This window comes from Aplidium turbinatum, chromosome 5 (assembly GCF_918807975.1).
Source record: "Aplidium turbinatum chromosome 5, kaAplTurb1.1, whole genome shotgun sequence".
In the NCBI taxonomy this organism is placed as follows: Eukaryota; Metazoa; Chordata; class Ascidiacea; order Aplousobranchia; family Polyclinidae; genus Aplidium; species Aplidium turbinatum.
The window spans coordinates 28,111,699-28,135,591 of record NC_137476.1 but is presented as its reverse complement, the minus strand read 5'-3'; the positions used below and the strand labels follow the sequence as shown (position 1 = coordinate 28,135,591).

Genomic DNA, 23,893 nt, shown 5'->3' with positions numbered 1-23,893 from the left:
CTTGACACATAGTATTTTTTTGTCGCTTTAACAGACTCTTGGAGAAAAAGCGAGCTTTGACTCAGAGGTATCAGCCATGCAGTTTTCAGTTTGTGTTTTTTACGTTAATGTTAGATCACTATTCGTTGAGTAATTTCAGAGAAATATTACTCGCGATGATCAGCTTGAAAATATATTGTCTGTAACAACTGTACTGATTTCTTGATTTACTTGATGATTTTTTCGTTATTGTGTTTGGTCTTGTGTTTTGTCTAATTTATTTTTCTATTTTTATTTTTGACAAAGCAAAACATTTGACTTGTAACAAATGTTCACTACATTCACGACCTGACATTTAAGAATTTAGTAACAAACATCACATATGTTTCTCGGCAGATATCCACAAGTTAAATCAACGAAAAATGTTGAGGTCTAGATATGATTAATCAGCTACGTCAGACTTTCATGTTTATCAACTATGTCATTGATGTCAAACCGCTAGGGAGGGCATGTGAGAAAAAGACAGATCGAGATTGAAGATTATTTGCGCCTTTACGTCACGTTTTTAGCTACGATGTGCATCTCCGCTTTTGCATGTGATTTGGGCATGTGACTGGCTGATGGAAACCCCACAGTTCATGAGTAAATGTTTTGTAGCAGTGCTTGTTTGCGGACATAATTATCCATTTGCAACATCACGTGACATTTAATCAATATAGAAACCAATGAGGTATCAGTAACATGCCAAGATGAAATGGTTCACAGTATGTTGAAAGAGGAACATGTTTAATAAAGAAACAAAGAAGTTAAAGCGTGACTCCCACTCTTTGTTTGAACTGCTCAGAGAGAAAACATACCGTATTTTATACCAGATTCTTGTCGTCGGCATCAGTAAAGAATTTGCGAGAAATACCAGCAGTCGCAGTCTATTAGTTCCACTAGTGCTTTAGGTGGGTAGAAGGTTTGACTGATCAGAACTGTTTTATCAACCTGAGTAGGCTTTTTTGAGCCGTTAGCAGAAACAACCAACCAAAAGAATGAAAACGTATCTTATAGCCAGGCAAGGTAATTAGTTACTGATTGCGGGGTTGTAAGTGAAGAGTAGACGACCAACTGACCACAGGATTTATGTTGTGAGAAAACATCTATGATGAGATGTTGGTAGTTTGTACGATAATCTATAGTATGTGAGACTTTCGATGTAGAAGACTTGTATTGTGTTGCAAGTTGATATCTAATTGCTGACCAGAAGTGAATGGTTAATGAGTTTTGATATTGTTTTACATATGTTAGCTTGTGGATCAGAAATATTAGTAATTTGAAAGCTGCAGCAGTCATTGTGTGTTGTTGTTCCAAAGGAAATCGTTTAAAACTATCTATTTCCACAGAGCTTAACTTTTTATCAAGAAAATTCTAAAAACTTCATAAAGCACTGTTAAAAACAACAGTATTGTAAAATTTTTAAGCAGTAATTCTGTTGAAGCAACTACCCAGATAACAAAGTCAGGCATATTTACATTGATTCAACGTCTGCAAATGCACAAATGACAGATTTTGCTGTTGGGTATAATTATATGCTTACAATTTCTATTATAGTACATTCTCTGGTTATTGGAATTGTTGGTGCCAATTGCTTGAATCAGCTACACCTCTCGTTTTATTTATCCTTTGCCAAGTGACTTGACATATGTGGTTTGAAGTGTTACTTGGTAAAGACTGATATGTTATGCACTTCCAGAAATGCTTATGGTATTATTTTCTGTGCTAGACATTCTGTTTTTTTTGATAAATTCTAATCATCTGCAAAACAAGTTATTTTGTGATTATTAAAACAATATTGTACAGGGCAGGTCTATAAACTTATGTTTTTTTCTTCTAAAGAGTGATATGTAAGTTAAAAAGCTTTGAAGGATGAGTTTTGGTCATAGAATGATAAATGGGTTGTTCCAGTTAATGCATTGGTTAATGGTTATGTGACATCACTCACTGTGATACTACTTCTTGTTACAGACTGTCAAGTGTCAACAATATTATTATGTTGTAACATGTAAGGTATACCATGTCATTGATGATTTCACTTCTGCTACAAGTCATTTGCAATTTTGACCAATGCCTTTGGGAAACGTGTCAGCAGAGTTGACATAGGCTATAGCTGGTGTTGAAATTTCATAGTTATGTTATATCATAGCTTTGGAAGAGAAGTATATAACTTTACAATATCATAAACAGATGACTGACAATAACTTAATGGGATTGAATATCGTTGAATATCCTTATTCAAAACAACTACAATACACTGACAAAACAATAACATAATAAATTTAGAATGTGAAAATTCCCACCAGTTGCATCCAGCCAGTTGTAAGCAGTGTGTGTGTCGCACACTACAGTTGATTTTAATTAAGACTAATAAAAGGAAGTTTCCTGATTTTGAAATCACAAGGTCGTGGTATTGAATAGAATAATGTTGTGCTGTCAGCAGTGTAAAGGACAATACTCCTGAATATGAATAGAGTAAAGCCATCAATAGAGCGACCCTTTATTTATTATTAAGCTTTGCAGCTTGTTTAAGTTTTTGCTCGGAGACAAACTTTGCTTCACCTTGTATGTACAGTTGTTGTAGTGTAATTTATATTGATATTTCACACCATACACAGTACACAACACACACATCTTTTTCATGGTTTGCAATGAGCACATAAACTCTTTTTGAAAGAGAAATTCAAAACCAGCTTAAATATGTTTATCCTTAAGTAACATGATGCGTTCTACTGGTGCAAATTAAGCTGAGTTATCACAAGATGTATATATAAAGTGACAATCTGCCTTTATTCCGACGTGTCTTCAATCAAACACACTTTATACATCTTGTGATAGTTCAGCTTGTTTTGCACCAGTAGAACGCATGCCTGTTAACTGAATGTTAACTAAATGCCTGGTGAACAGCCTCTGCCTCATTCAATTTTTGATATGTTAATGCTTTTCAGCTATATGAGTTAATATGTTAGTTTAGTAAGTGATGATTGCAATATGGAAGAAGGAATATACATTGATACTGAGGCTGTTGATTCTCTTGCGACGACAAGCACTGATATTGCCACTTCTAATTCAATTCAGGCTGAAGGGGCATACATGTCATTTCAAGAAAACAGGCAGCCCCAGAACCAGGCTCCAGGTTTAAACGATTTTCCAAAAAGTGTTGATTGTGGAGTTTACGGTCAGCACGATCCCAAGCAGAAGAAATGGCCTTTCAAAAGAAAACCTAAACCGAAATCAGTCGCGCTTGAAAACCCGATGTATGAACGCACCATAAACATACCATTTCATAAAACAATTTCAGGTCAGATTTCGCCAACCCCTTCAAACAGTCTTCCACAGATTGAAATTTCACAATATGAAAATGTTGATCTTCCTGTTAACAGCAGCGCAACCCGTCAAGAGCCATTTTACCTGGAAGCCGGCTGTTTTGGTTCCCAGGACCACCATGAAAGCGATGATTCAATGGTGCAGGATTCAAACATTTCCTCTTATAACAGCGCAACTCGTGAAGAACCACTCTATCTTGAAGCTGATGTTTTTGGTTCTCAGAACCATGAAAGCGATGGTTCAACGGTGCATGCTTCTAACCCCTCTTCGTATAACAGCGATTCTTCTCTGACAAGTTATGAAGATGTTGAAGGTGCTATTGAATTTTTTTCATGGTCACTTCTAGTTTAAAGATGTAAAAAATCTAGCGGCAAAAATGAGTTGTCAAATCCACAATTGAATGAACTGAAGTAATTAAATAATAGAATTTTTAAATTTTTATTGACAAATGACAATAGACATACATGTATAATATATTGTATATAATTGATGAATCAAGCAGCTGTGCGAAAGCTATTAGATTCAACAATTCGATTAGCTATAATAAAATTCAACCAAAAGTACTAAAACAAAACCATTCTCCGAATAGTAGCAGAAGGAAGAATCGAGATTTACAAACTTGATCTCGAATCTCGTCTACTGTATTGTATTCTTCAAGAATTTAAAAGTCAACCCGAAAACCGTGTCCCGACATACGATGTTCATTGACTCAAGTTATTACTCTTGTTTATGTGATCTTTATCTGCTTGAACGTAGGGCCAAAATTAGGTGGCTTGTAAACTGCAGTACGACCTGTTCTCCCACACGAGAAAACTATATATTATATTATAACTATATAGATTTTTTGTCTATTTTATGTGTTTCGCCTGAGTTTTTGTTGTTTGTCAACTCAAACAAGCTTTTTTGTTGCTCATTTGTCTGCTGCTACAGTAGTAAGAAAACTTGAACGTTTTGTGTTCTGAATAAGTCGATATGTTATCGATATGTATATCGATATGTATCACTTGCTTGTGTTATTGTTTTGTAAGTTGAGCATAACAACAACATATAATTGTTGTCTTTATATTTAATCGCTTGGTATGGCATGCACCAAGAAGTTCAAAGGACTGTCAAGATTTTTTTTAGTTCGTAATTTTTATGCAAGTTGCCATGAGGTACACTTGTAGTCGTGCGTGCCGCACACAAATCGTACATCAGTTACCTGCTTCTTATGTTGGTAGATATGAAATTGATCATATATTTTCAAGAAAAACCTTTTCATTTCTTGATTGCATTCATTTTTTTTAAAATTAATTTGATTATTCTTTTTATGGGTCTGCTACTATTCGGCGAGTCCGATTCGGCGAGTCCGATTCGACTAGTCCGATTCGGCGAGTTCCCTATTCGGCGAGAGCCCTTTTCGGCGAGTGCCCTATTCGGCGAGGTTTTGAAATTTTTGAAAGGAAATTATCGGGTACCGTAGCCTAATTATAATTGCCGTTTTTACATCGTTTTAACGTCGCTAAACGTTGAAATCGTGCAGAAAGGAATAAAAAGAAAATGTTTGAACTATTAAATTAAAATTCGTCATGTCAGTTCGGTTGTTTTTATTTCTGACCATCATATGAAAAACAATACACGTCAACATAGCAAAGGTAGAAGCGACAAAACGCGAACGTTAAAACGTGCTTGAATTCGTCATGTCAGTTCAGTTGTTTTTCTTTCTGATCATGATATCAAAAACAATACGTCAACATAGCAAAGGTGTAGAAAAAGGTGGAAGCGACAAAACGCGAACGTTAAAACGTGCTTGTGACCGAAGTAAGTTATTGAGTTGAAAGAAATTTGGCACGGTCGCAACACTTTCAGAAAAATTTAAGATATAAAGGAAAAATAAAACAAACAAAATGTTACAAAAAAAAATAAAATAGATCATGTTTATGTCTATAAGTTAGTACTTTTGAATAGTTAAAATGATTAGTTTGGACCAACAAATGTGTGGCCTACAGCTTGGATTGAAAGGAAATTATCGGGTACCGTAGCCTAGTTATCCCGACCAGCAAAAAATTGTTCGAAGAACACAGTTCATTTTTACATTGTAGTAACAGAATGAAAAGGCTAAACAAATGTGTGGCCTATCGTGTTAACGTCGCTAAACGTTGAAATCGTGTAGAAAAGGGAGCTTTTGCTGACTAGGATACTTTGAAACTGAGAAACATTCACAGAAGCCCTACGATTTGTTCCAAGAACCCATTTAGCATAACATTTCATGTTTACATTGATTACCGTCTAAATACATTATCTTAAAAATGCAACGTATCGTAGGGCTTCTGTCAATGTTTCTCAGTTTCAACGTATCCTAGTCAGCAAAAGCACCCTTTTCTACACGATTTCAACGTTTAGCGACGTTAAAACGATAGGCCACACATTTGGTTAGCCTTTTCATTCTGTTACTACAATGTAAAAATGAACCGTTAGGCTAACTGGGTTCTTGGAACAAATTTTTGCTGGTCGGTATAACTAGGCTACGGTAGCCTACCCGATAATTTCCTTTCAATCTAAGCTGTAGGAGTGTAGGTCACACATTGGTTGATCCAAACTAATCATTTTAACCATAGGCGCCTAAGCCGTGGGGGCCAGGCCCCCACGCATATTTCCGCGTGGGAGCAACTTTTTATGCGGCATTGATACATAAAACAATAGATGAACTAGCGATCGGCAGCAGGAAAACATTATTAAATACAAACCGCAACAGCTTCGCAGTAAATAGTCACTAGAACGAGTAGCGATGCTACAATCCCACCCCAGACAAAAAAATCTGTCATTTTTACGTTGATTTAACGTCTGCAGACGTTGAATCAATGTAAAAATGACTGATTTTGCTGCCTGTGACATAGCAAAAATCTACCATTTTGCGTCGTTTCAATGTCATCAGATGTTGAATGCACCCAAAAACAACATAATTTGCTACGTTGACGCAGCGTGCGTTTAACTTAATGCGCTTGCAAACAGCCTCCTGTCGCTTTCGAAAGTCGAAACCGCTGCAGAGAATTGTCGCGGCAGTGAATCGGTTGCTGTGAAAATGAACTTGAAGTCTCGGCCCGAGGTAACCACTAACCAACGTAACAAGGGCTGGTACAAACCGCACTCCCCACAGTCGCACAAGCGGCATAATCAACACAACAACGGACTCGCGCAAACTGCATGGCGCACACACGTCCGTTGCCATGGAAACCCGATCAAAGGCGGGGAATATGCGCATCTTTTGTTTCATTTGCAACACGAAAACGGGCGTATTACAGCGGTTAGTCATAAGTTGCGATATTGTAGTGAAAAGGGAGCAATGTCAAGTCGAAAACTTAATCAAACGTCTCTCTGTAACTATTTTTCAAGGGCTGTTTACGGATGTCAGCAACTTTTAAATTTATTAAAGGTGACGTGCTGTTGAATTGATGTAAACATGAATGATTTTGCTTTCAACAGGTATATTTTCAAGCATATGATCAAGTTAGTATTTTCATTCCATTTACAGTATACCTTTTAGTAAACCTTTTCTTCTCTTCTTTCATGCTAATAAATCTAGTTCGTTGCTAAACTTTATGTTGCGCTTAGCTTAAAGAGTCGCAGTCCATCAACCGCTAGCCAACGCAGACGCATAGCATGTGTTTTGGTCGAGCTTTGTTTATAATAATTAACGGTAGGTCGAACGTAGCGATAACTCCGAGTGTGGCAATAAAAGCAATCCTAGTGTGACGACATAATTACGCCATCCATCTGCGTGACATTTCGCTGAATTTAAGTTGCTGCTGATGAAACACGCTTTCGCCCCCACGGCCAAAAAAATAGTTAGGCGCCTATGATTTTAACTATTCAAAAGTACTAACTTATAGACATAAACATTATTTTTTTTGTAACATTTTCTTTGTTTTATTTTTTCTTCATATCTTAAATTTTTTTGAAGGTGATGCAACCTTGCCAAATTTCTTTCAACTCAATAACTTACTTCGGTCACAAGCACGTTTTAACGTTCGCGTTTTGTCGCTTCTACCTTTTTCTACACCTTTGCTATGTTGACGTGAATTGTCGCTTCTACCTTTGCTATGTTGACGTGTATTGTTTTTCATATGATGTTCAGAAATAAAAACAACTGAACTGACATGACGAATTTTAATTTAATTAATAGTTCAAACATTTTATTTTTATTCCTTTCTGCACGATTTCAACGTTTAGCGACGTTACAACGATGTAAAAACGGCAATTGCAATTAGGCTACGGTACCCGATAATTTCCTTTTAAAAATTTCAAAAACTCGCCGAATAGGGCACTCGCCGAAAAGGGCTCTCGCCGAATAGGGAACTCGCCGAATCGGACTAGTCGAATCGGACTCGCCGAATCGGACTCGCCGAAACGGGCCATTTTATTGACATTGTAATATCAGCAACTTTATTTTTTTAAGGTGATGCCAATCATATTTATGAGCCGGTGGATGATTTTAAAGGGGCACCAGAAGCAACGGATACTGCAAGGTATTGCTGAATGATTCCAGGCAGCTAACTTGTAAAAAGAACCAATTTTTTTTACCTGGGATGTGTTTTAATTTTAGATATAATATATATAACAGATTTGATTTCTGAAAGTTTTTTTTTTTTTTTTTTGACTAAACGACAATATCAACAAGTTCAACTTACAAACTGATAGATGTGCTGAGAAGAATGCCAGTTAGATTTATCGAGTGTAACTTGTCTATACGGCATCATATTGTAGCTTTATGCTGTTTTGTGGGTGTTGTTGACCCGGGTCTATTCTCACATTCGCATGCCCTTGAGTAGATTTCTCAGGGATTTTCTGCGTGTGAGCCTCTGCGACCGATGGTCTTTCCCAGCTGTTCTCAAACTGTGCGTCGCGACGCCCGAGTGCGTTATTTCAATTTTCCAACAGCTAGAGATTAACTGAAGGAATTAATATAAACGGAAAACTTATAAATAACATTCGATATGCAGATGACACAATCTTGCTTGCAACGTCACAATGTGGTTTGCAAGTTTTACTTGATGCAGTTCAAACATCCAGTGAAAAATATGGACTAAAAATCAACATTAACAAAACCAAAACTCTGGCAGTCTCGAAACGTCTTCCTGAACCAACAATTTGCGTGTACTGCAATGATAACAAAATTGAACAGGTTCAAAAATTTAATTATTTGGGCTCAATACTGAATCCAAGCACCCGATGTGAAGAAGAAATTAGACGACGCATTGCATTATCAAAGTCAAGTTTCAACACCATGGCAAAAATCTTTAAAGATCGAAAGCTCTCCAAAACCTTAAAAATTCGTTTGTTAAAATGCTTTGTTTGGTCAATTTTGATGTACGGATGTGAAACCTGGACACTAACGGCAAAAACCCGAAATAAAATTGAAGCTGCAGAAATGTGGTTTTACCGAAGAATTCTTAAAATTCCATGGACAGCTTTTCGAACCAACAGAGCAGTTCTCCAACAGATGGGCCAGGAGCAGCAGATACTGAGATCTTTAGAAATGCGACAGCTGAAGTTCTTAGGTCACATTATAAGGAAAGGCGAACTTGAAGATTTATCTTTAAGTGGAAAAATTCTAGGTAAACGGTCAAGAGGAGCACAAAGATTCACATTTTTGCACAATTTTCATCCACTTATCAAAAACCCTACTAAAATTTGGCAAGAAGCACGAGATCGATCAAACTGGAACATCATTGTACATCGAGGGCTGCATCAGCTATGATACGTAAAGAGAGAGAGAGAGAGAGATTAACTGTCGTTTTGAGATTGTGAAATTAAAACAAGTTGTGAACAAGTGAAATTAAAAAAATCAGCAATTCGTTGTTGATTTTTTTTATTTTAACTTCCGAGCTGATATCAGTCAGGCGTGACCGGGTAAACACAGTCCTCTGAGATGGCGCAGTCAGAACTGATTTTGCTTGAAACTTGTTGCATTTTGTGCGTATTGTAAGTTGTAACGACATCGCAACGTTTTCTAAGTAGTTTATATCTGGACAAACATGTGTTTTAATGTTTATGAAACCTTTGGTCAGTTCGTTTCAATTTTTTGACAGAAAGATACCAGTTAACATGCTTGGAATAGTTAATCAAATTTGGGCTGTTTGTTGCATGCTTTGCAATTTCAAAGGCCAATACTTTCGTCAGAAAAAGATTAGACATCGCTTGTAAGCATGTTTTGTTAATTTCATCATGTTCATGCAGTGACCTGTGATCACCTCAACTGAATATGAACCGTCTGTTTGTCTGCGTTGAATAAAGTGGCTTTAGAATTTAGATGTAAAAATATGCAGATTTCAAAGAGCGAAATGATTTGTTGAGTTTCCTCTGTAATGCATAAATAGTTTAAAGCATGGGCGAAGTAAAAATTGTTTAGTTTAGGTAACATACAATTCCAAAAATCATCATTAAATGGAATTTTCTGTACAAACAGTGACTTGGACGTTGACACAATAAGATCACCACCAAGTCATTCCAGATATAGCCATTTGTCCTTGAATTTGGAAATGATAATGTTGAGAGATTTTCAATTTGCGGCAAGTTTGTATGCCTGGTTCTGTTCTAAGCAAAAGTCAGGGTAAGACGTTGCTGCTCTGACGCCAGTGGCGTAGCCAGGAAAAAAATTGGGGGGGGGGGTGCAAATATTTGATGAATTGAAGAGAACGACAAAGTGTTTGATTTAAGACATCGCCACCTGATGTGCAGTGGCGTATCCTGGTGTTTTAAGCAAGGGAAGCAATAAAGCTGGTGGGGGGTTAGAGCGTGCCGAAAGCACGCGTATTCTAGGGGGGTCCGGGGGCATGCTCCCCCGGAAAAATTTTGCAAAATTACACTCAAATAATGGATAATAGCGCTTTCTGGAAACACTTTCAGGGTAATATTTATATGAAATTTATTAGCAGATAAACAGCTATTAACTTATTAAAGGTAGCTGTTACACACGAACGGGCAAAAACTGCGGCTAAAATTAGAGAACACAAAAAACTCAGCTACACAAAAACCCAACAGAGTAAGCGATTCTGAAATTGCTTCCACAGATTAGTTAAAAGAAGCGTAAATCGCGTAAACTTTGCGCGATTTACGATTTGCAAAATTTATTGGTGCCTTTCTGTGTGTCTAAAATAAGTTCTAAAACAAGTCCTGGGGGGTGTTAATAGCCAGATGTCTTGCAAAACGATATAAATTTATACAAATTATATTATATTTTCAACAAAAGGTGCAACTTCGGAATCCAAACTTTAAAAATTTTGGGGGGGGCGCTATGGCCCCTTTCGCCCCCCTGGCTACGCCTATGTCTGACGCTATGGTGTCTATATTTGTATGGGCACTTTATTTCGAAAATGCGAAATGGGCTTTCCTGCGCAGAAAAATCTATCACCTTCCCATCTGAAGAAGCTCCCAGGTGTGAACAGCCAGGATTTACTATTAGGCCACAGTCATATACTTGTAAGGTATGGCCCATTTCCTTGGTCATTTTGGCAACATAAAGTGCACGTGCAGCTTTCTCATTACTTCGACCATGTACTAGTGGTTTGACATTACATTTATTAGCAGAGAAAATGGATTTGAAAAATGAGGCTGATGAAGGTGCAGCTTTCCTTGCACAAACTTTTCGAAAAATAGAAGAAGTTAATCAAGAACATCTGCTTTTAAACTACAGATTACTGTCACATTGTTCAACTGTTTCTTTTTCTATTTTTTTTTTTTAGTATCTGTGCATTTTTCAGAGATACTTTGGTAGTGCATAATATTGCCAGTGCTTACTGCTTTATCAGAAAGAGTTTGATGTTGCATTTCAAATCGTGGCACTGTAGGCAAATCGGGAAAGTTGGCGGTGTATCTTACAGCCTTACTTTTTTTTGTTTACAAAGGAAAATACACAGTTTAGCCTAGCAGGCTACCGGTTCGGTAGTTAATTAACATAATCTGAACTGAATCTCAACATAATCTGAATTTCTGACTTTGTAGCCTACCGGTACTGCACTCAAGTTTACACATGATCATAACTTACCCTGGGCCTGTTACAAACGAATGCAAGATTATAGGTTTCATGAACATTAAAACACATGTTTGTCCAGATAAAAACTACTTAGAAAACGTTGCAATGTCGTTACAACTTACAATACGCGCAAAATGCAACAAGTTTCAAGCAAAATCAGTTCTAACTGCGCCATCTCAGAGGACTGTGTTTACCCGGTCATGCTTGACTGATATCAGCTCGGAAAAGGTCTATTGGACAAATGTTTGCAAGTACACTTCTCGTTTTCTTACAAGCTTGATTTTTATTCCATTAGTTTGCCATACTCCTCCATTCCTCTTCCTCCCATTCCTGACGAGCAAATTGAAGATATTAAGGAGAAGCGCAGAAAGAAAAGGAACCATGTGATTCAGGAGCTCATACAGACGGAAGAAGATTATCTCGTGGATGTTGTCGTTACAATAGAGGACATTATGAAACCATTATTAGAAAGAGAGGTAACTAAAACTATAAAATTTGTTTCCTACTCACGGAAACTGCATAGCCGAGTGGTGAGAGCCCCTGTATGACGCTCGAAAGAGCTTTGGTTCGACACCACAAGAGCATGCAGTTGTGTCTTTGGCAAGGCACTTATTCATTAATGGCACACTTGAAGGTTGATTTGATTGATATTTTGCCTTCCCGTCCACAAAGCAATTTAAATTTTAACCACGTGATGTAAGCCTGGGCAGGACAAAACATGAAACTCCTTATCATAAAAGATGATAAGGTTGTATGATAAAATGTAGTGTGTTACGTGAAAGATTCTTTCTGTCCGCAGTTTTTGTATTTGATCTTTCATGCGATGCCTATGTGAAAACAGCATTTAAAACAGGTACTGCATCTTTGATCACGTACTTCCGTTAGCTCTAAATTTAAAGAAATCAGCTCATGTTCACTAATGCAATGTCGGCAAGTCCATGAAACGATCGATTGGGTTGCTAAGAAACCGTCAGCATGAGTATTTCGTCTTTCTATCGACCTAATTATTAAGATATCGAAAGTGAGAAAAGAGAGATTTATTTGAAAGATGAAAACTTTTTTCTGCTTTTCGTTTCGGCGCGAGCGCCCTTTTGAAATAAAGAAATAAAGGAAAGAGAACGAATCTCAGTGTCAACAGAGTTAGCAGTGCAAACACAGACAACATGCTGGTTTCAGTTTTTCTGAAGGACAAAGGTACCACCGTACCAGTCTGATATTTAGCCCCTTAACATTTGATTCAGTGCCTGCAGACATACTGTAGAATGAGTGTAAAAAGAGACTGGTTCGCTCTTTAAGGGTTCGCATTCATGTAGCAGAAGCTAAACTGATTTGTGACCAACATAACTTCGTTCAAAAGAAAATCAAACGCAGTTTGCTTTTGTATTCAATTTTTTTTTCGTCTTTAAATTTGCCTATTTGCGCAAGCTATCACAACTAAAACGGCAAACGCAATAGCCCAGCCAGCAAATCATTTCTTTTTTTGTAAAAATCAATCAATCAATTGTTTATTTCATCGAGAAAAAAACGCAAAACATATATTAGATAACAATATATTGATAGGGAGACAACGAAACGACGATACGGTTCACTGATCAGTTGCTATCCTGAAACGAGCTGTGCAAACGAACTGCTTTTCTAGGCGGAAATTTCGATGTTACACCACACGGCTGATACGAAGGAACTCAATTTTAAAATAGATATTATATCTATTACACCAACCCTGCAGTTTTGCTGCAGTTCGTCATGTAGCTTCAATTAATGTTTGGTAGTTGTCATATTTAATATCTTGAATCATTTCTTTTATTCCAGCTCCAGTTGGACTTGAAAATCGAAACACTGTTCGGAAACATTGAACAAATAAGAGATTTTTCAACTCAACTTCTTGCCTCTCTAAAAGAGGCTTCGATCAACCACCATGGTACAGATGACATAGATGTTGGCCTAGTGTTTATCGACCATATCCGGGCAATGAAAGATGTTTACATGATTTATTGCCGTAACCATGACGACGCTTCCGCGTTGCTTGAGAAATACGAAGAAGACCCCGAATTTCAAGTTCCGGTTCAAGAATGCTTGAACAATGTCAAGTAAGTTTGCTGCATTGAGACCAACCCGATTTTTTCACTATTTTATAATGTGTAGGAGTCACAAATAACAACAATTTCTATCATTAATATCAAGTTTCCCAAATTTGGTTGAACTACTTTTGCCTTTTTATTTATTCTCTTTATTCCTTGAAGCTTAGGTACCTCACGACGCACCAATGCATTTGCCAAAGTCCTCTCAAGTCAAACTTGAGACAAGCTTTGCCACGGTGTTAAGATTTTAGAAAAAAAAAGTTCAACTCAACGATTGTCAGCTTTGAAAACGTATTTACACTGATCACACACACCCCTCTATACTATTTATCCTTCCTTTCCTTTTGTGAAAGGGTTTATATTGTAGTTACTTTTTGATTTTCTTCTGTTATTATTTAGTTGATATGTATGCGTTCATGCAATGATAGCTTTTTTTTTACCCCAGAAACAAAGTGAACACCTTTGACCTTGGTTCATTTCTCATAAAACCCGTGCAACGAATTCTCAAATATCCGCTCTTGTTTCGCGAGCTTGTCAAACTGACCGATGTTCCACAAGCTAGACAATCCACTGACAGCTATGAACACATCATAAAAGCTGTAAAACTGATTCAAGACGTAGCCAATGACATCAATGAAGACAAACGAAGGAAAGATTTAGGTTTGTGGCAAAATATGGTTTGCTTTCTTTTATTTCAAGTAATGATATTATTGATCAGATAGTTCATTTTGCAACCTTTAAGGCTTTGTAATTTGCATGAAATAATGTGTTGAAAAAGGGTCATACAATTTTAATAAGTGGGCGTTTTTTTATTGCAGTTTTAAATACTTTTCTGTGTTTTTTGTTCACATCACTAACTATATATTGTATATATAGCCTGAAAACAGAATAGACAATCACAAATATCAATGGCAAGCGATCTTACATGCAAAATTGTTTTGTATTTTCCAAAAAAAGGAACAATCCCAATGTTTTTATCTTCATTGTTTGTTATGTGCAGTTAGAAAATATCGCAAGGGAAGCCAAGAAAACACGAAGTTTAGTGGAAAGATGTCGCGTTTATCTCTTCATTCTGTGAAGAAAAAAGGTGCTCGGATATCGAGAAGAATCGGCCATGCGACTGGGCTCAACCAAACCGAAACTGTAGATGAAAATTTTAATCTCCTGGTTCAAAAGTATGTCAGATATAACGCATTCATCTATCTTAAAATGATGGTTTTTGTTGATCAGTGTAATTATATTGCATATTAAGGTACGTCCCATTTTGGGTCATTCTTTCAAATTTTTTGCTCCCACCTGTTATATGGTGCTTATTGGTGAGAAAACTGCAGATGTACAATTTTAAAATCTATGCTTTTTAGCAACTCGGACATTGTGCAGAATGTGGCGGCTTTGAACCTATTTAAATACAGATTTAAAAATTGTGTCAATTATTCGCAGATTCAAAGACTTAGAAAAGACCGTCAAAACATTCTTGGTCAATTCCGACCAGTATGGGAATCGATGTAGAGACCTTCTGAACTTAGAACACCTCCTCACTGAACACATGACCGACCTCTCCGCCTCTGACCACACCCCCACCATCGTCGCGTACGGCACCGCCATGAAGAGAGTGGCTGATCATCTCTATAGGAAGTTTGTACGTAACTTTCCGTTCAGGTTTTTGTAGTCTATTTTTTATCACCAAGCTTAAGCTAACCCAAACCCAAGCTTACAAATGTGTCGAAACAATTGTCTTGGCTTTGAGTTGAGCTGTAATGTATGCGACAGGTAGCCTACAGCGCTGACTAAATTTCTATATTATTTGGCATGTTTGTCGTTCGCCTGCGTGATATTGCCATGAAATTTTCATGATATTGAATCATGATCGAGTAACAACCCACGTTGTTTAGCACGACCAAACTCAGCTGAGGGTACACACCCCCTTGTCTGCTGTTCTTGTTCGGTTCAAAGGTCCCCAGGCGATCATTGACAAGCGTTTCGACAAATTGCTGGATTTCGAAAATAGTCAGAAGAACTCGGATTCAAAAGAAAAAGTGCAGGTATGTGGAAATTGATTTCGATCGAAAGTATATGTATCACTTAAACAGGAATAAACTAGTTTGCAGGCGACGGTATTATTAACTGAACTGAAATGTTCAACTGCCAACTGCTCTGTTTTGGTCTGCATCAGCAGTCCAAATGCGCGATATTCTAACGAGCAACATTCCAGGATTAACCAGGGGCACTTTTTATTCCCTGGTCATTTCCTGCAAGCTTGAATTGTTTTCATTTTTACATTGCTTCGTAGACTGTTCTTTAGTTTTTAAAGAAATTCTCAAGCAGCAACCGAAACCATCTTTTCTGTTATTGCTTTCTTGAGCTATCAAACCATTAAAATAGAACCAAGTCTCATGATTGTAAACATGACTTGCGCAGATGGCTAAGAACGTGTACGAAGCCTTGAACCAGCAGTTGCTGAACGAATTGCCGACCCTGTGTGAGCTAGCTACTAAATTACTGGAGGAATGCATGGCGTTGTTCATCCGTTTGCAGATCCGATTCCAGCAGAACATGCTAGAGGTGATATGATGCTATGTTTGTACCAATCTTTCAATGCATTTATTTTAACCATGCAAACCATGATTTGTATCAAAAGACGTCGTTTTAACATAATGTAGTAATAAGCAATAAATCAACCTGTTTGTCGTTGCTTTTACTTTCACTTGCATCAGACAAAAGTTGCAACGACTGCTAGAAACGATAATTGTCCTGATGAACACCCAAGCTTTTCGGTATTCAGCAAAATGAAGTGTTCTAAGGTCTCAATGCGTTTTTCCATTATTTTTCTCGTGCAAACGGTTTGGATCATGAAAGACGTCGTTTTAACGTTGGTATTCAAATTTGACTTTCATTGTCTTTTTTATGCAGACCAGTGGTAAGCTTATCTGTAGTCTTGGTTTTACAGCTTTTGTTGAGAGTTTATGGTGTTTTACTCCAAGCATTTTAAATCAAGTGAAAGTCCGAACGGTTGTGAGTTGATCGAATATAACCTTTCTTGTTCTGATAGCCTTGCCTAGCCGAACTGTCAACTTCAAGCGGTTGACTAATTCATATCAGCATGGGTACATTGCTTCATATCATTTGTTTATCAACCTCAATAGTTTCAGTATCCAAATCTTGGGCTCTTTATTTTACTTCAGTTAAGTTTCCGTAAAAAATCTTTTGTAACACAACTCTCGTTCTTTTATCATGCTAAGGCAAAACATATAATGAACGATTAACTTCTCATTTTAGGTCCTCTGGCCGATATTGGAAATGTGCAAGAAGGAAATGGGGAAAGCTGTTAGTAACGATTTGGACAAAACAAAGATAATGGAGCATTTTAACTTCGATCACAACCAAGTAAGACTTTAAACTGGAATAAACCACAATTCTATCCGGAACTTTCGATTTATGGCTGGAACTGGTGATACAGTGGCTGAAACTTCTCATTTTGAGTGCTACTATGAGTAGGGAGCGGATTCGTTAGCAAAATATTTAAAATTCAAGTTTAGCCTTGATTTCCGGTACTACAGGATATTCTAAGACCTTTAGTCTGATTTTTTTTTAAATATTTATCCATGACTGCTAACCTGGTTGTTTATAATAACTGTAAATCAAACTAATGAGTTTATGTTGAATTACGCACCAGATGGGTGTGACGTAAACGGTTTGTGAGCTTCGCCAGCTCAAGAGTTATCATTTCATCAGAGCCGAGGTAGTGATCGGCTGCATCAGTGAGCTTGAATGTGACTTTCAATCTCGTTGTATCCGAAAATCAGGACTTGTCTCTCATAACTATACCGAAAAAAAAGGTAACAACATTTTGATAAATTTGGACAGATCACATGTTGTCACGTGTTTGTATCGAGTCACGCGATGGACCTCCAGTTGGTAGACCTTTGTAGGCAACATATGGCACCGGTGTAATTCATCAGTGGTTTTATGTTGTTCGAATATTGTCCGTTTTCATCTTCTCTAAGAAAACATTATTAAATTTTTGATAAATACCCTGGCGTGTGTTTAACATGTGGCACACAGTATTGTGTTAGGCATCTACATGTACTTTATGGTAATTATGGGTCCTTGGGTCGATAGCGTTTTATGAGGCGAAATAAAGAAGAAAGTTCGTTGTAACGCATATTTTAAATCCTTTTTCCTGTGTTGCATCACTGAGTGAAGTAGAGAAGATGTAGAAGGTCTTACTGAGTATGAAAAACTTAGTTCTTTACTTTTGATAGCCTTCTGCTTCTGGTGAGAGCTCTGGTAGGACGATCGAAAGGGCACTGGTTTGACACTGCTCAAAAGCATGCGTGTCTGTCTTTGGCATGTCACTTTATGAGATGTCTGAAGGGATTCACAAAATTGGCTTATTGGTATTTCAATCAACTTGATCTAAAATTTTAACGACCTGACGTAAGTCTGGATATGATAAAACAAATGTCACAGTTAGCTGTCAACGAAGGGAACTAATGCGCTTGTTTTTCTGTTGTTGTTGTTACTTTGTACAGAAACTTGTTACATGAGCGTAATTTTACTTCAAATGTGAGAGTGGCGATTCCACTTTATGCTTAGAACCTGCGTCTGAACTTTTATTGTTCCGTTTTTGTGCACGTTAATTTTTCAACCTCTTTTTCAATAGAATTTTAACCTTTTCCTTTTGTCCAGGTCCTCGTCTCCATGCGAGATCTTACCGTAATTCCTGCATCATTTTGCGCCATTACGTCATCGCCGTCCGTCCAATCACGTTCAAGTAAGACCGAAACCATACGAAGCCAGTCAAACCATCTCTCTCCGGTCACTGTGAGTTTACATTGCTTGTTTCTCAAGAAGAGACGTTTAATTAACTAACATGGCTATGTTCAACTATTTGTGACGAGACTTAAATAGCCAGAGTCAGAATATTATTCTGCTTGGTGAATTTCGTCGGTAAATGGCAATTTTGCTTGTAACTGAGTTGATGAGTAAATCTAGTGCATCTATAATTTTATATCATAACACGTTTTGCTTTTGAAGGTCATTTTGTGTGAAATGGCGTTTTAATATTTAAATGCCATTTTGAGAAAAATACGGTATGATTGCAGTTTTTGTGTTACTTTTTAGCAGTTTTTGTTTTTGGCCAATGGATGAATCCATGCTTACTACAAACTTAATAAGTTGCTCCATAATTGAAACTTTCTTTTAGCAAACACAAGCTCAGAAGCAAGAACTCCTCAATAAATATAAGAGCAAAGACATATTTGTTGCAACATCTAGTTATTCCTCCTCTGATAAAGTGGACATATCATGTTCTCTCAACGACGTAATCGCTGTAATAAAGAAGCAAGACCCGCTGGGCAACACTGCCAAGTGGTTTTGTGACAATGGCGGTACGTGTTTATTTTCAGTTCTGTTTGATTAAGCTTAGACAATTACTTTTAGTGTTTTTTTTATGGCTTAAAGACCCATTTCTATTGGTTTCTTGTGTCGTGTTTCAACTTTCAATCGTCTTTTATATGTTATTGTAAAGTATGAAAAAGAACACCCACGAAATACGTTCTTCATACAGTTAAATTTGCTAAAAAATTGTGATCAAACCTCCATTTGTGAAGAGCATCCATGATGAAGGGAAGTTAAATGAATTGAAAATGAATTGTTTTTTTTTCTCTAGGCCTATGATAGGCTTTTCCTTTTGAGCTAGCAAATCAAATCCTTTTCTTCATTGAATCAACGTCTGTAACTCTGTATACGTCGAATCAGTATTAAAAGAGCAGATTGTGCTGTCTGGGTGGGCATCTGCTTTAGTGATTATCACGTGACTTTCTTGTATTTTTTACAGTTGGAATGGGATTTCTTCCTTCAGTTATCCTGCAAGTCCGGCAACAAACTGACCGACGGACACCCAGTCCGCTTCCGAGAAGAGACAAGAGTCCAACTCCTTCTACTCGCTCTTCCGGATCCGTGGACAGTTTTTCCTCCCCATCCATCAATCCCACTCTTAAACGCTCTTCTTTAAGTCCCTCTCCTTATTCAGTACGTCAAGGATTATATGGTCAAGTCGGAAGTCCGGGAAGAGAAGCTAATCTATCGTCAGAGCAAGAAGACATGATTCTCCAGGATGCTTTCCAAGCGGAAGAAGAGATGTTAGACGACACAGAGTACGGAGAAGTCACTTATTCAAATCCAAAAGAACGTTATAGAGTTGAATTCAACTTTAAAGCGAGGACAACGCTAGAATTGACCGTCACTGAAAGTGAACTCTTGAACTTAATCGTTCCGCACGACTTGGAAGGCAACACCGAGTGGTGGTTGATGTCAAACTCCGAAGGAAAACAAGGTTACGTTCCTGCTAACTACATGAGTCTTGCCGAGTATTTGTGATCGTTTGTGGCAGTTGCCTTTATTCCTTTTCATTTCCTCTTTATCTTGTTGGAGATCTTAATATTTGCTACATAGCATTTTCTTCATTTTCATTCGTAATGGCTAACTTGCTATCTCGTTTGTCGTTTTGCATTGCGGTGCTATGAAAGGGCATTACTGGACTGAATATTTCCCTTTGATGTGCGCTGCTTCTTCAAATCGGATATTTTGCAGTGTGTTTTCTTTTGTTGATCACCAATCACTGGGTGACTTTTTACTTTGACAGTCTGAAGACTTATGCTGATACAAATTAACTACACGTAATGAGGAATGTTTTTCTGGTAACTTCTCGTACTCTGCATTAAAACGTTTCAATTTGCCCTGTTTTTGAGATCATCACTCTTTTTGCCATCAGAATGTTATCCCAGTTAGCAGAATCCGTCCTTTTTACATTGATTTAACGTCCGCAGACGTTAGAGTGTATCTTGTAGCTTACTCCACCGACAAAGTGGTAAGGGCGCCGAGAACGTTAACTGTGTCCGATAGCTAAATACTCTTTTTTAACAAAATCAAGTGACACAATGCTGTTTTACGAAAACCGAGTGTTTAGATCTCCGTAGCCCCACCAGTGTCTTTTGAACAAAGTTCCCGTCACCCACACAGTGCCTAATATCCAGGGACATTACTAAACCGAATGCGAAATTCTGTTTTTCCGGCCACGCTAGAAAGGTCATATTTTAATCCAATTTTTTTCTCGCCATCATTACCAGCTTGCATTTGACAAGAAATACTAAATTTCTTTAAAACTAACTTCACTGCTCCAATATTGCTTACGAACAGTACAGAAATTTGTAAATCTTAACAAGATTTTACCCACCTAGTGTGGCGGATAACTCAAAAGTTGATGGAATTTTACATTCCCTGATCTAAAATCTCATGCTGCATTCCAATTCTGGATTCTACCAACAAATTCAAACGTCTTACAATATTGGCATTGAATGTTTGCGACACCCTTTTTACTCTACCCTAATTCAACGTTGCATCAATATCACAATTGCCAACTTACACCAGATGAGATTTTTCTGCAGAAAATGTGCGATTTGTAAAGTGTTGCTTGGTTCATTCCCTTCACATTTTGTGTGTTGCTTGTTATTTTACGAACATTTTACAAACGGAGTCGTTTTCCGGGCTCAAAATTTGGTAGCTTTTTTTTGTCAAATTAAAGAAATGACAGTCTATTCTAAAGGCGCACAATAGAGTCCAAGAAGTTAATATTTTTGCATTTTTTTCCATTTAGTCAGTGTGATTGACGTCTGCAACCGATAGTCAGTCTGGGCGCCAATGACACACCACGTTTTTGATAAACATAATTATAACAAAGATTTGCTTACCGTAGTTTTATTGTATTTCTTGTGAATTGCCGCATTCATATCAGATTTATTTTATAAACGCACCCGATTTATTGTAAAAGAACAACAAACAAAATACTAATGTTGTAATTTCCTGCACTTGCCTTTTTCTCATGCGCATCCGTTTATTTCATTGTGACACTCCGCTGGCAAAAGCACCATTTTTACACCGTTTTAACGCCTTGCTACAATGAAACGATGCAAAAATTGTAACTTTTGCGCATTGAATCAAATCACTGGTGGCGTCATTGTGATTTGTGTTGGAACAAACTATTTGTGCACGACGAGGTCTTGGCAAGGTATTGAGTTGAAATGTACAGAAATCAGAGTGATGTTTTCAAATATTTATTTGGTAAATTACAATGCAGTACACGCTTTTCTAAAAAAAAAGAATACAATACAGTAGTTGCCACTGTGAAAGTTTGACTGCGTGACTGCACCATAAGAGAATAATATAATCACCAATTTCCATCCGGGTGGCACTAGTTCACAAGTTACTGTAAATTAGGTATGTCTATCTATGAAATTGATATTGATTTTGTTTCCTTTTTTTTTTTTAAAAAGGTCCCATATTGTTGCTGGATATTAAGAAAATATCTTGGGTACATACATATTGACACAACGTTTTAAGACCTTGTCTCTACGTCCGTCTTATCGAACGAATTTTTATAACTGCTTACAAATTTTTTTCATTGCTCTTGCTGTTTCTTTCGTTGTGGGTTATTGTATTCGTGTAACTTGCATAACCTCAACCCATCTAGCAAAGTCAGTTCGGTTTACATTGGTTCAACGTCTGTAATTGTGCTAGATGGGAAATACAGTACTAGACAATTTATTATGGATTTTTTTTTTTTTGGACAATTTTACAGCAAATTTCAGATTTTTTTGATAACTGAGAGCACTACAATAAATGTAATGGTGGTTTAAAGCAAAGAAGCTGCAGTTCTCCAACATCGGCATTTAACACCACATAATAATGCCGGATTGTGATGTCACAATGGCGCAAGTCTACAAGTACTACAACGCCAGCAGTTCAGTTGAGCCTTTGTGACGTCCATTATGACGTCACAATGTGGCGCTGTTAAATACCGATTGCGTATAATGGCAGCTTCTTTGCTTTGGACCACCATTACAATTATTTCCGAGCTCTCAGTCATCGGAAAAAACAAAAAAATGAGATTTGCTGTAAAATTGTCCAAAAAAAAAATCATAATAAATAAATACTGTACTTGTTTTTTACTTGGCAAACGATTATTGGCCTATTTTTTTTCATTGTCAGCGTCTAACTAAACCACTTATCATATTTTATTGTTAGCAGCATCCGTATATCATAGGTATTTCATTAGCACATTGTTGTATTTGCATAATCTTTATTAAACTGTTGATCACAATAATACGGCTATTGCGCTGCAAGCATGGAAACGACAATTGAATTGAGAAGGAAAAACGTGAAAGATATATTACGGATTCAAAATTTTCAATTCAGTTTTATTTCATTTTTAATCGTTAAAGCGAAAACGAAACTTGCCATTATACAGCAAAGCTAGAAAAAGGTAGAAGCGAAACAACGTAAGCGTCACGAATTACTCGAGACCTAAATCTTTGTCGTGTCCATGGCCGGATTAAGGTTTTGATGGACCTGGGGCTATAGGGTAATCCGAGACCTATATTTCATTCCCCTCATTGTACCGATCACAACTAAAATGAAATAACAAAAATTATACCCGAAGTACAGTTAGACTATTTACTTACTAAACACAATCAAATGACATGTTTTCTGGATTTAAACAAGGCAAAGCTGTTAGTAGCATCATCGGTGTCTATTTTTTCCAAAATTTCGTTTTCAATGCTGAGTAGAGCTAAGGAATGCAATGCAACCTTTTCTGGCCCATGGATGCACGCAGTTGATTCTTTACTCTTTTAAGCACTGAAAATGAGCGCTCGCCTGAACAATTAAAAATCATCAGACAAAGATACAATCTTAGTGGGCCTACAGCAAATGCGTTAGGAAATGCATAGGCGACATAAACTCATTTTCATTGATGAATCGAAACATTTGAGTTTCTTGGCTGCATTCGCTGTTAAAATGGTGTTGTTTTAGCAGTGCAGGAAAATGAATCATCTCTTCAGGCAGTGATTCTTCTAGAATCTAATTTTAGATCATCTGGATATGTGAAGCAATGTTTTAGCACTCTCTTCAATTTTACAGTTATAGCCGACATGGTGTTTAATTCCGCCAGAAACGAAAATCTTATTTGAAGACGATCGTATGCTGCAATTGGGATTTCATACACAAAATAATTTGGCCAATGATTGGCAAATATGAGTCTCCTTTGAATCTGCTTGATGGATCAAGTAGGCTAATGTGTCATCAGATCCACCTTCAATATCCAAGCATATTTTTCTTCTCTTCTTATTTGAAATTTCTTCAATATAATGATGACGGCCACTTAATACTCTACCCTTTTCTTCGAATTCTTGAAATTAGGATCTTTCTGTTTGAACAAGGTCGTGTAGACCTTGAAGCAAATTTGTTACCTTATTCAAAGTAATTTTGCTATTCTGCAGTGCCCGACTAGTTTTATGAAACCGTTCCATTATGCAAGACCGTAACTCAATTAAAACAACGGTTTCAAGCTTTTTCATTGACAAGATAAACCCCTTGGCTATTTCTTTAGTCTGTGATTGTT

The 23,893-nt window shown here is 37.2% G+C and overlaps 1 protein-coding gene across 1 annotated transcript; it reads left to right on the top strand.

Annotated features, from left to right (window-relative positions):
• Nucleotides 1-3,008: 3,008 nt before the first annotated feature.
• LOC145770194 (rho guanine nucleotide exchange factor 38-like) lies at nucleotides 3,009-22,591 on the top strand. The gene is made up of 13 exons (XM_082581781.1): nucleotides 3,009-3,658; nucleotides 7,781-7,850; nucleotides 11,652-11,832; nucleotides 13,166-13,443; nucleotides 13,880-14,094; nucleotides 14,435-14,609; nucleotides 14,875-15,073; nucleotides 15,327-15,476; nucleotides 15,853-15,996; nucleotides 16,711-16,818; nucleotides 18,124-18,258; nucleotides 18,641-18,824; nucleotides 19,274-22,591. Exons 1-13 carry the CDS (start codon nucleotides 3,010-3,012, stop codon nucleotides 19,813-19,815), a joined length of 3,030 nt encoding a protein of 1,009 aa, XP_082437907.1. The 5' UTR covers nucleotide 3,009; the 3' UTR covers nucleotides 19,816-22,591.
• The last annotated feature ends 1,302 nt before the right edge of the window (nucleotides 22,592-23,893 follow it).

Coding starts and splice junctions, on each gene's coding strand:
- LOC145770194 (XM_082581781.1), top strand. CDS start 3,010: ATGGAAGAAGGAATATACATTGATACTGAGGCTGTTGATTCTCTTGCG. Junction 14,095..14,434: donor CAAACGAAGGAAAGATTTAG/GTTTGTGGCAAA, acceptor TGTTATGTGCAG/TTAGAAAATATCGCAAGGGA. Junction 14,610..14,874: donor TTTAATCTCCTGGTTCAAAA/GTATGTCAGATA, acceptor AATTATTCGCAG/ATTCAAAGACTTAGAAAAGA.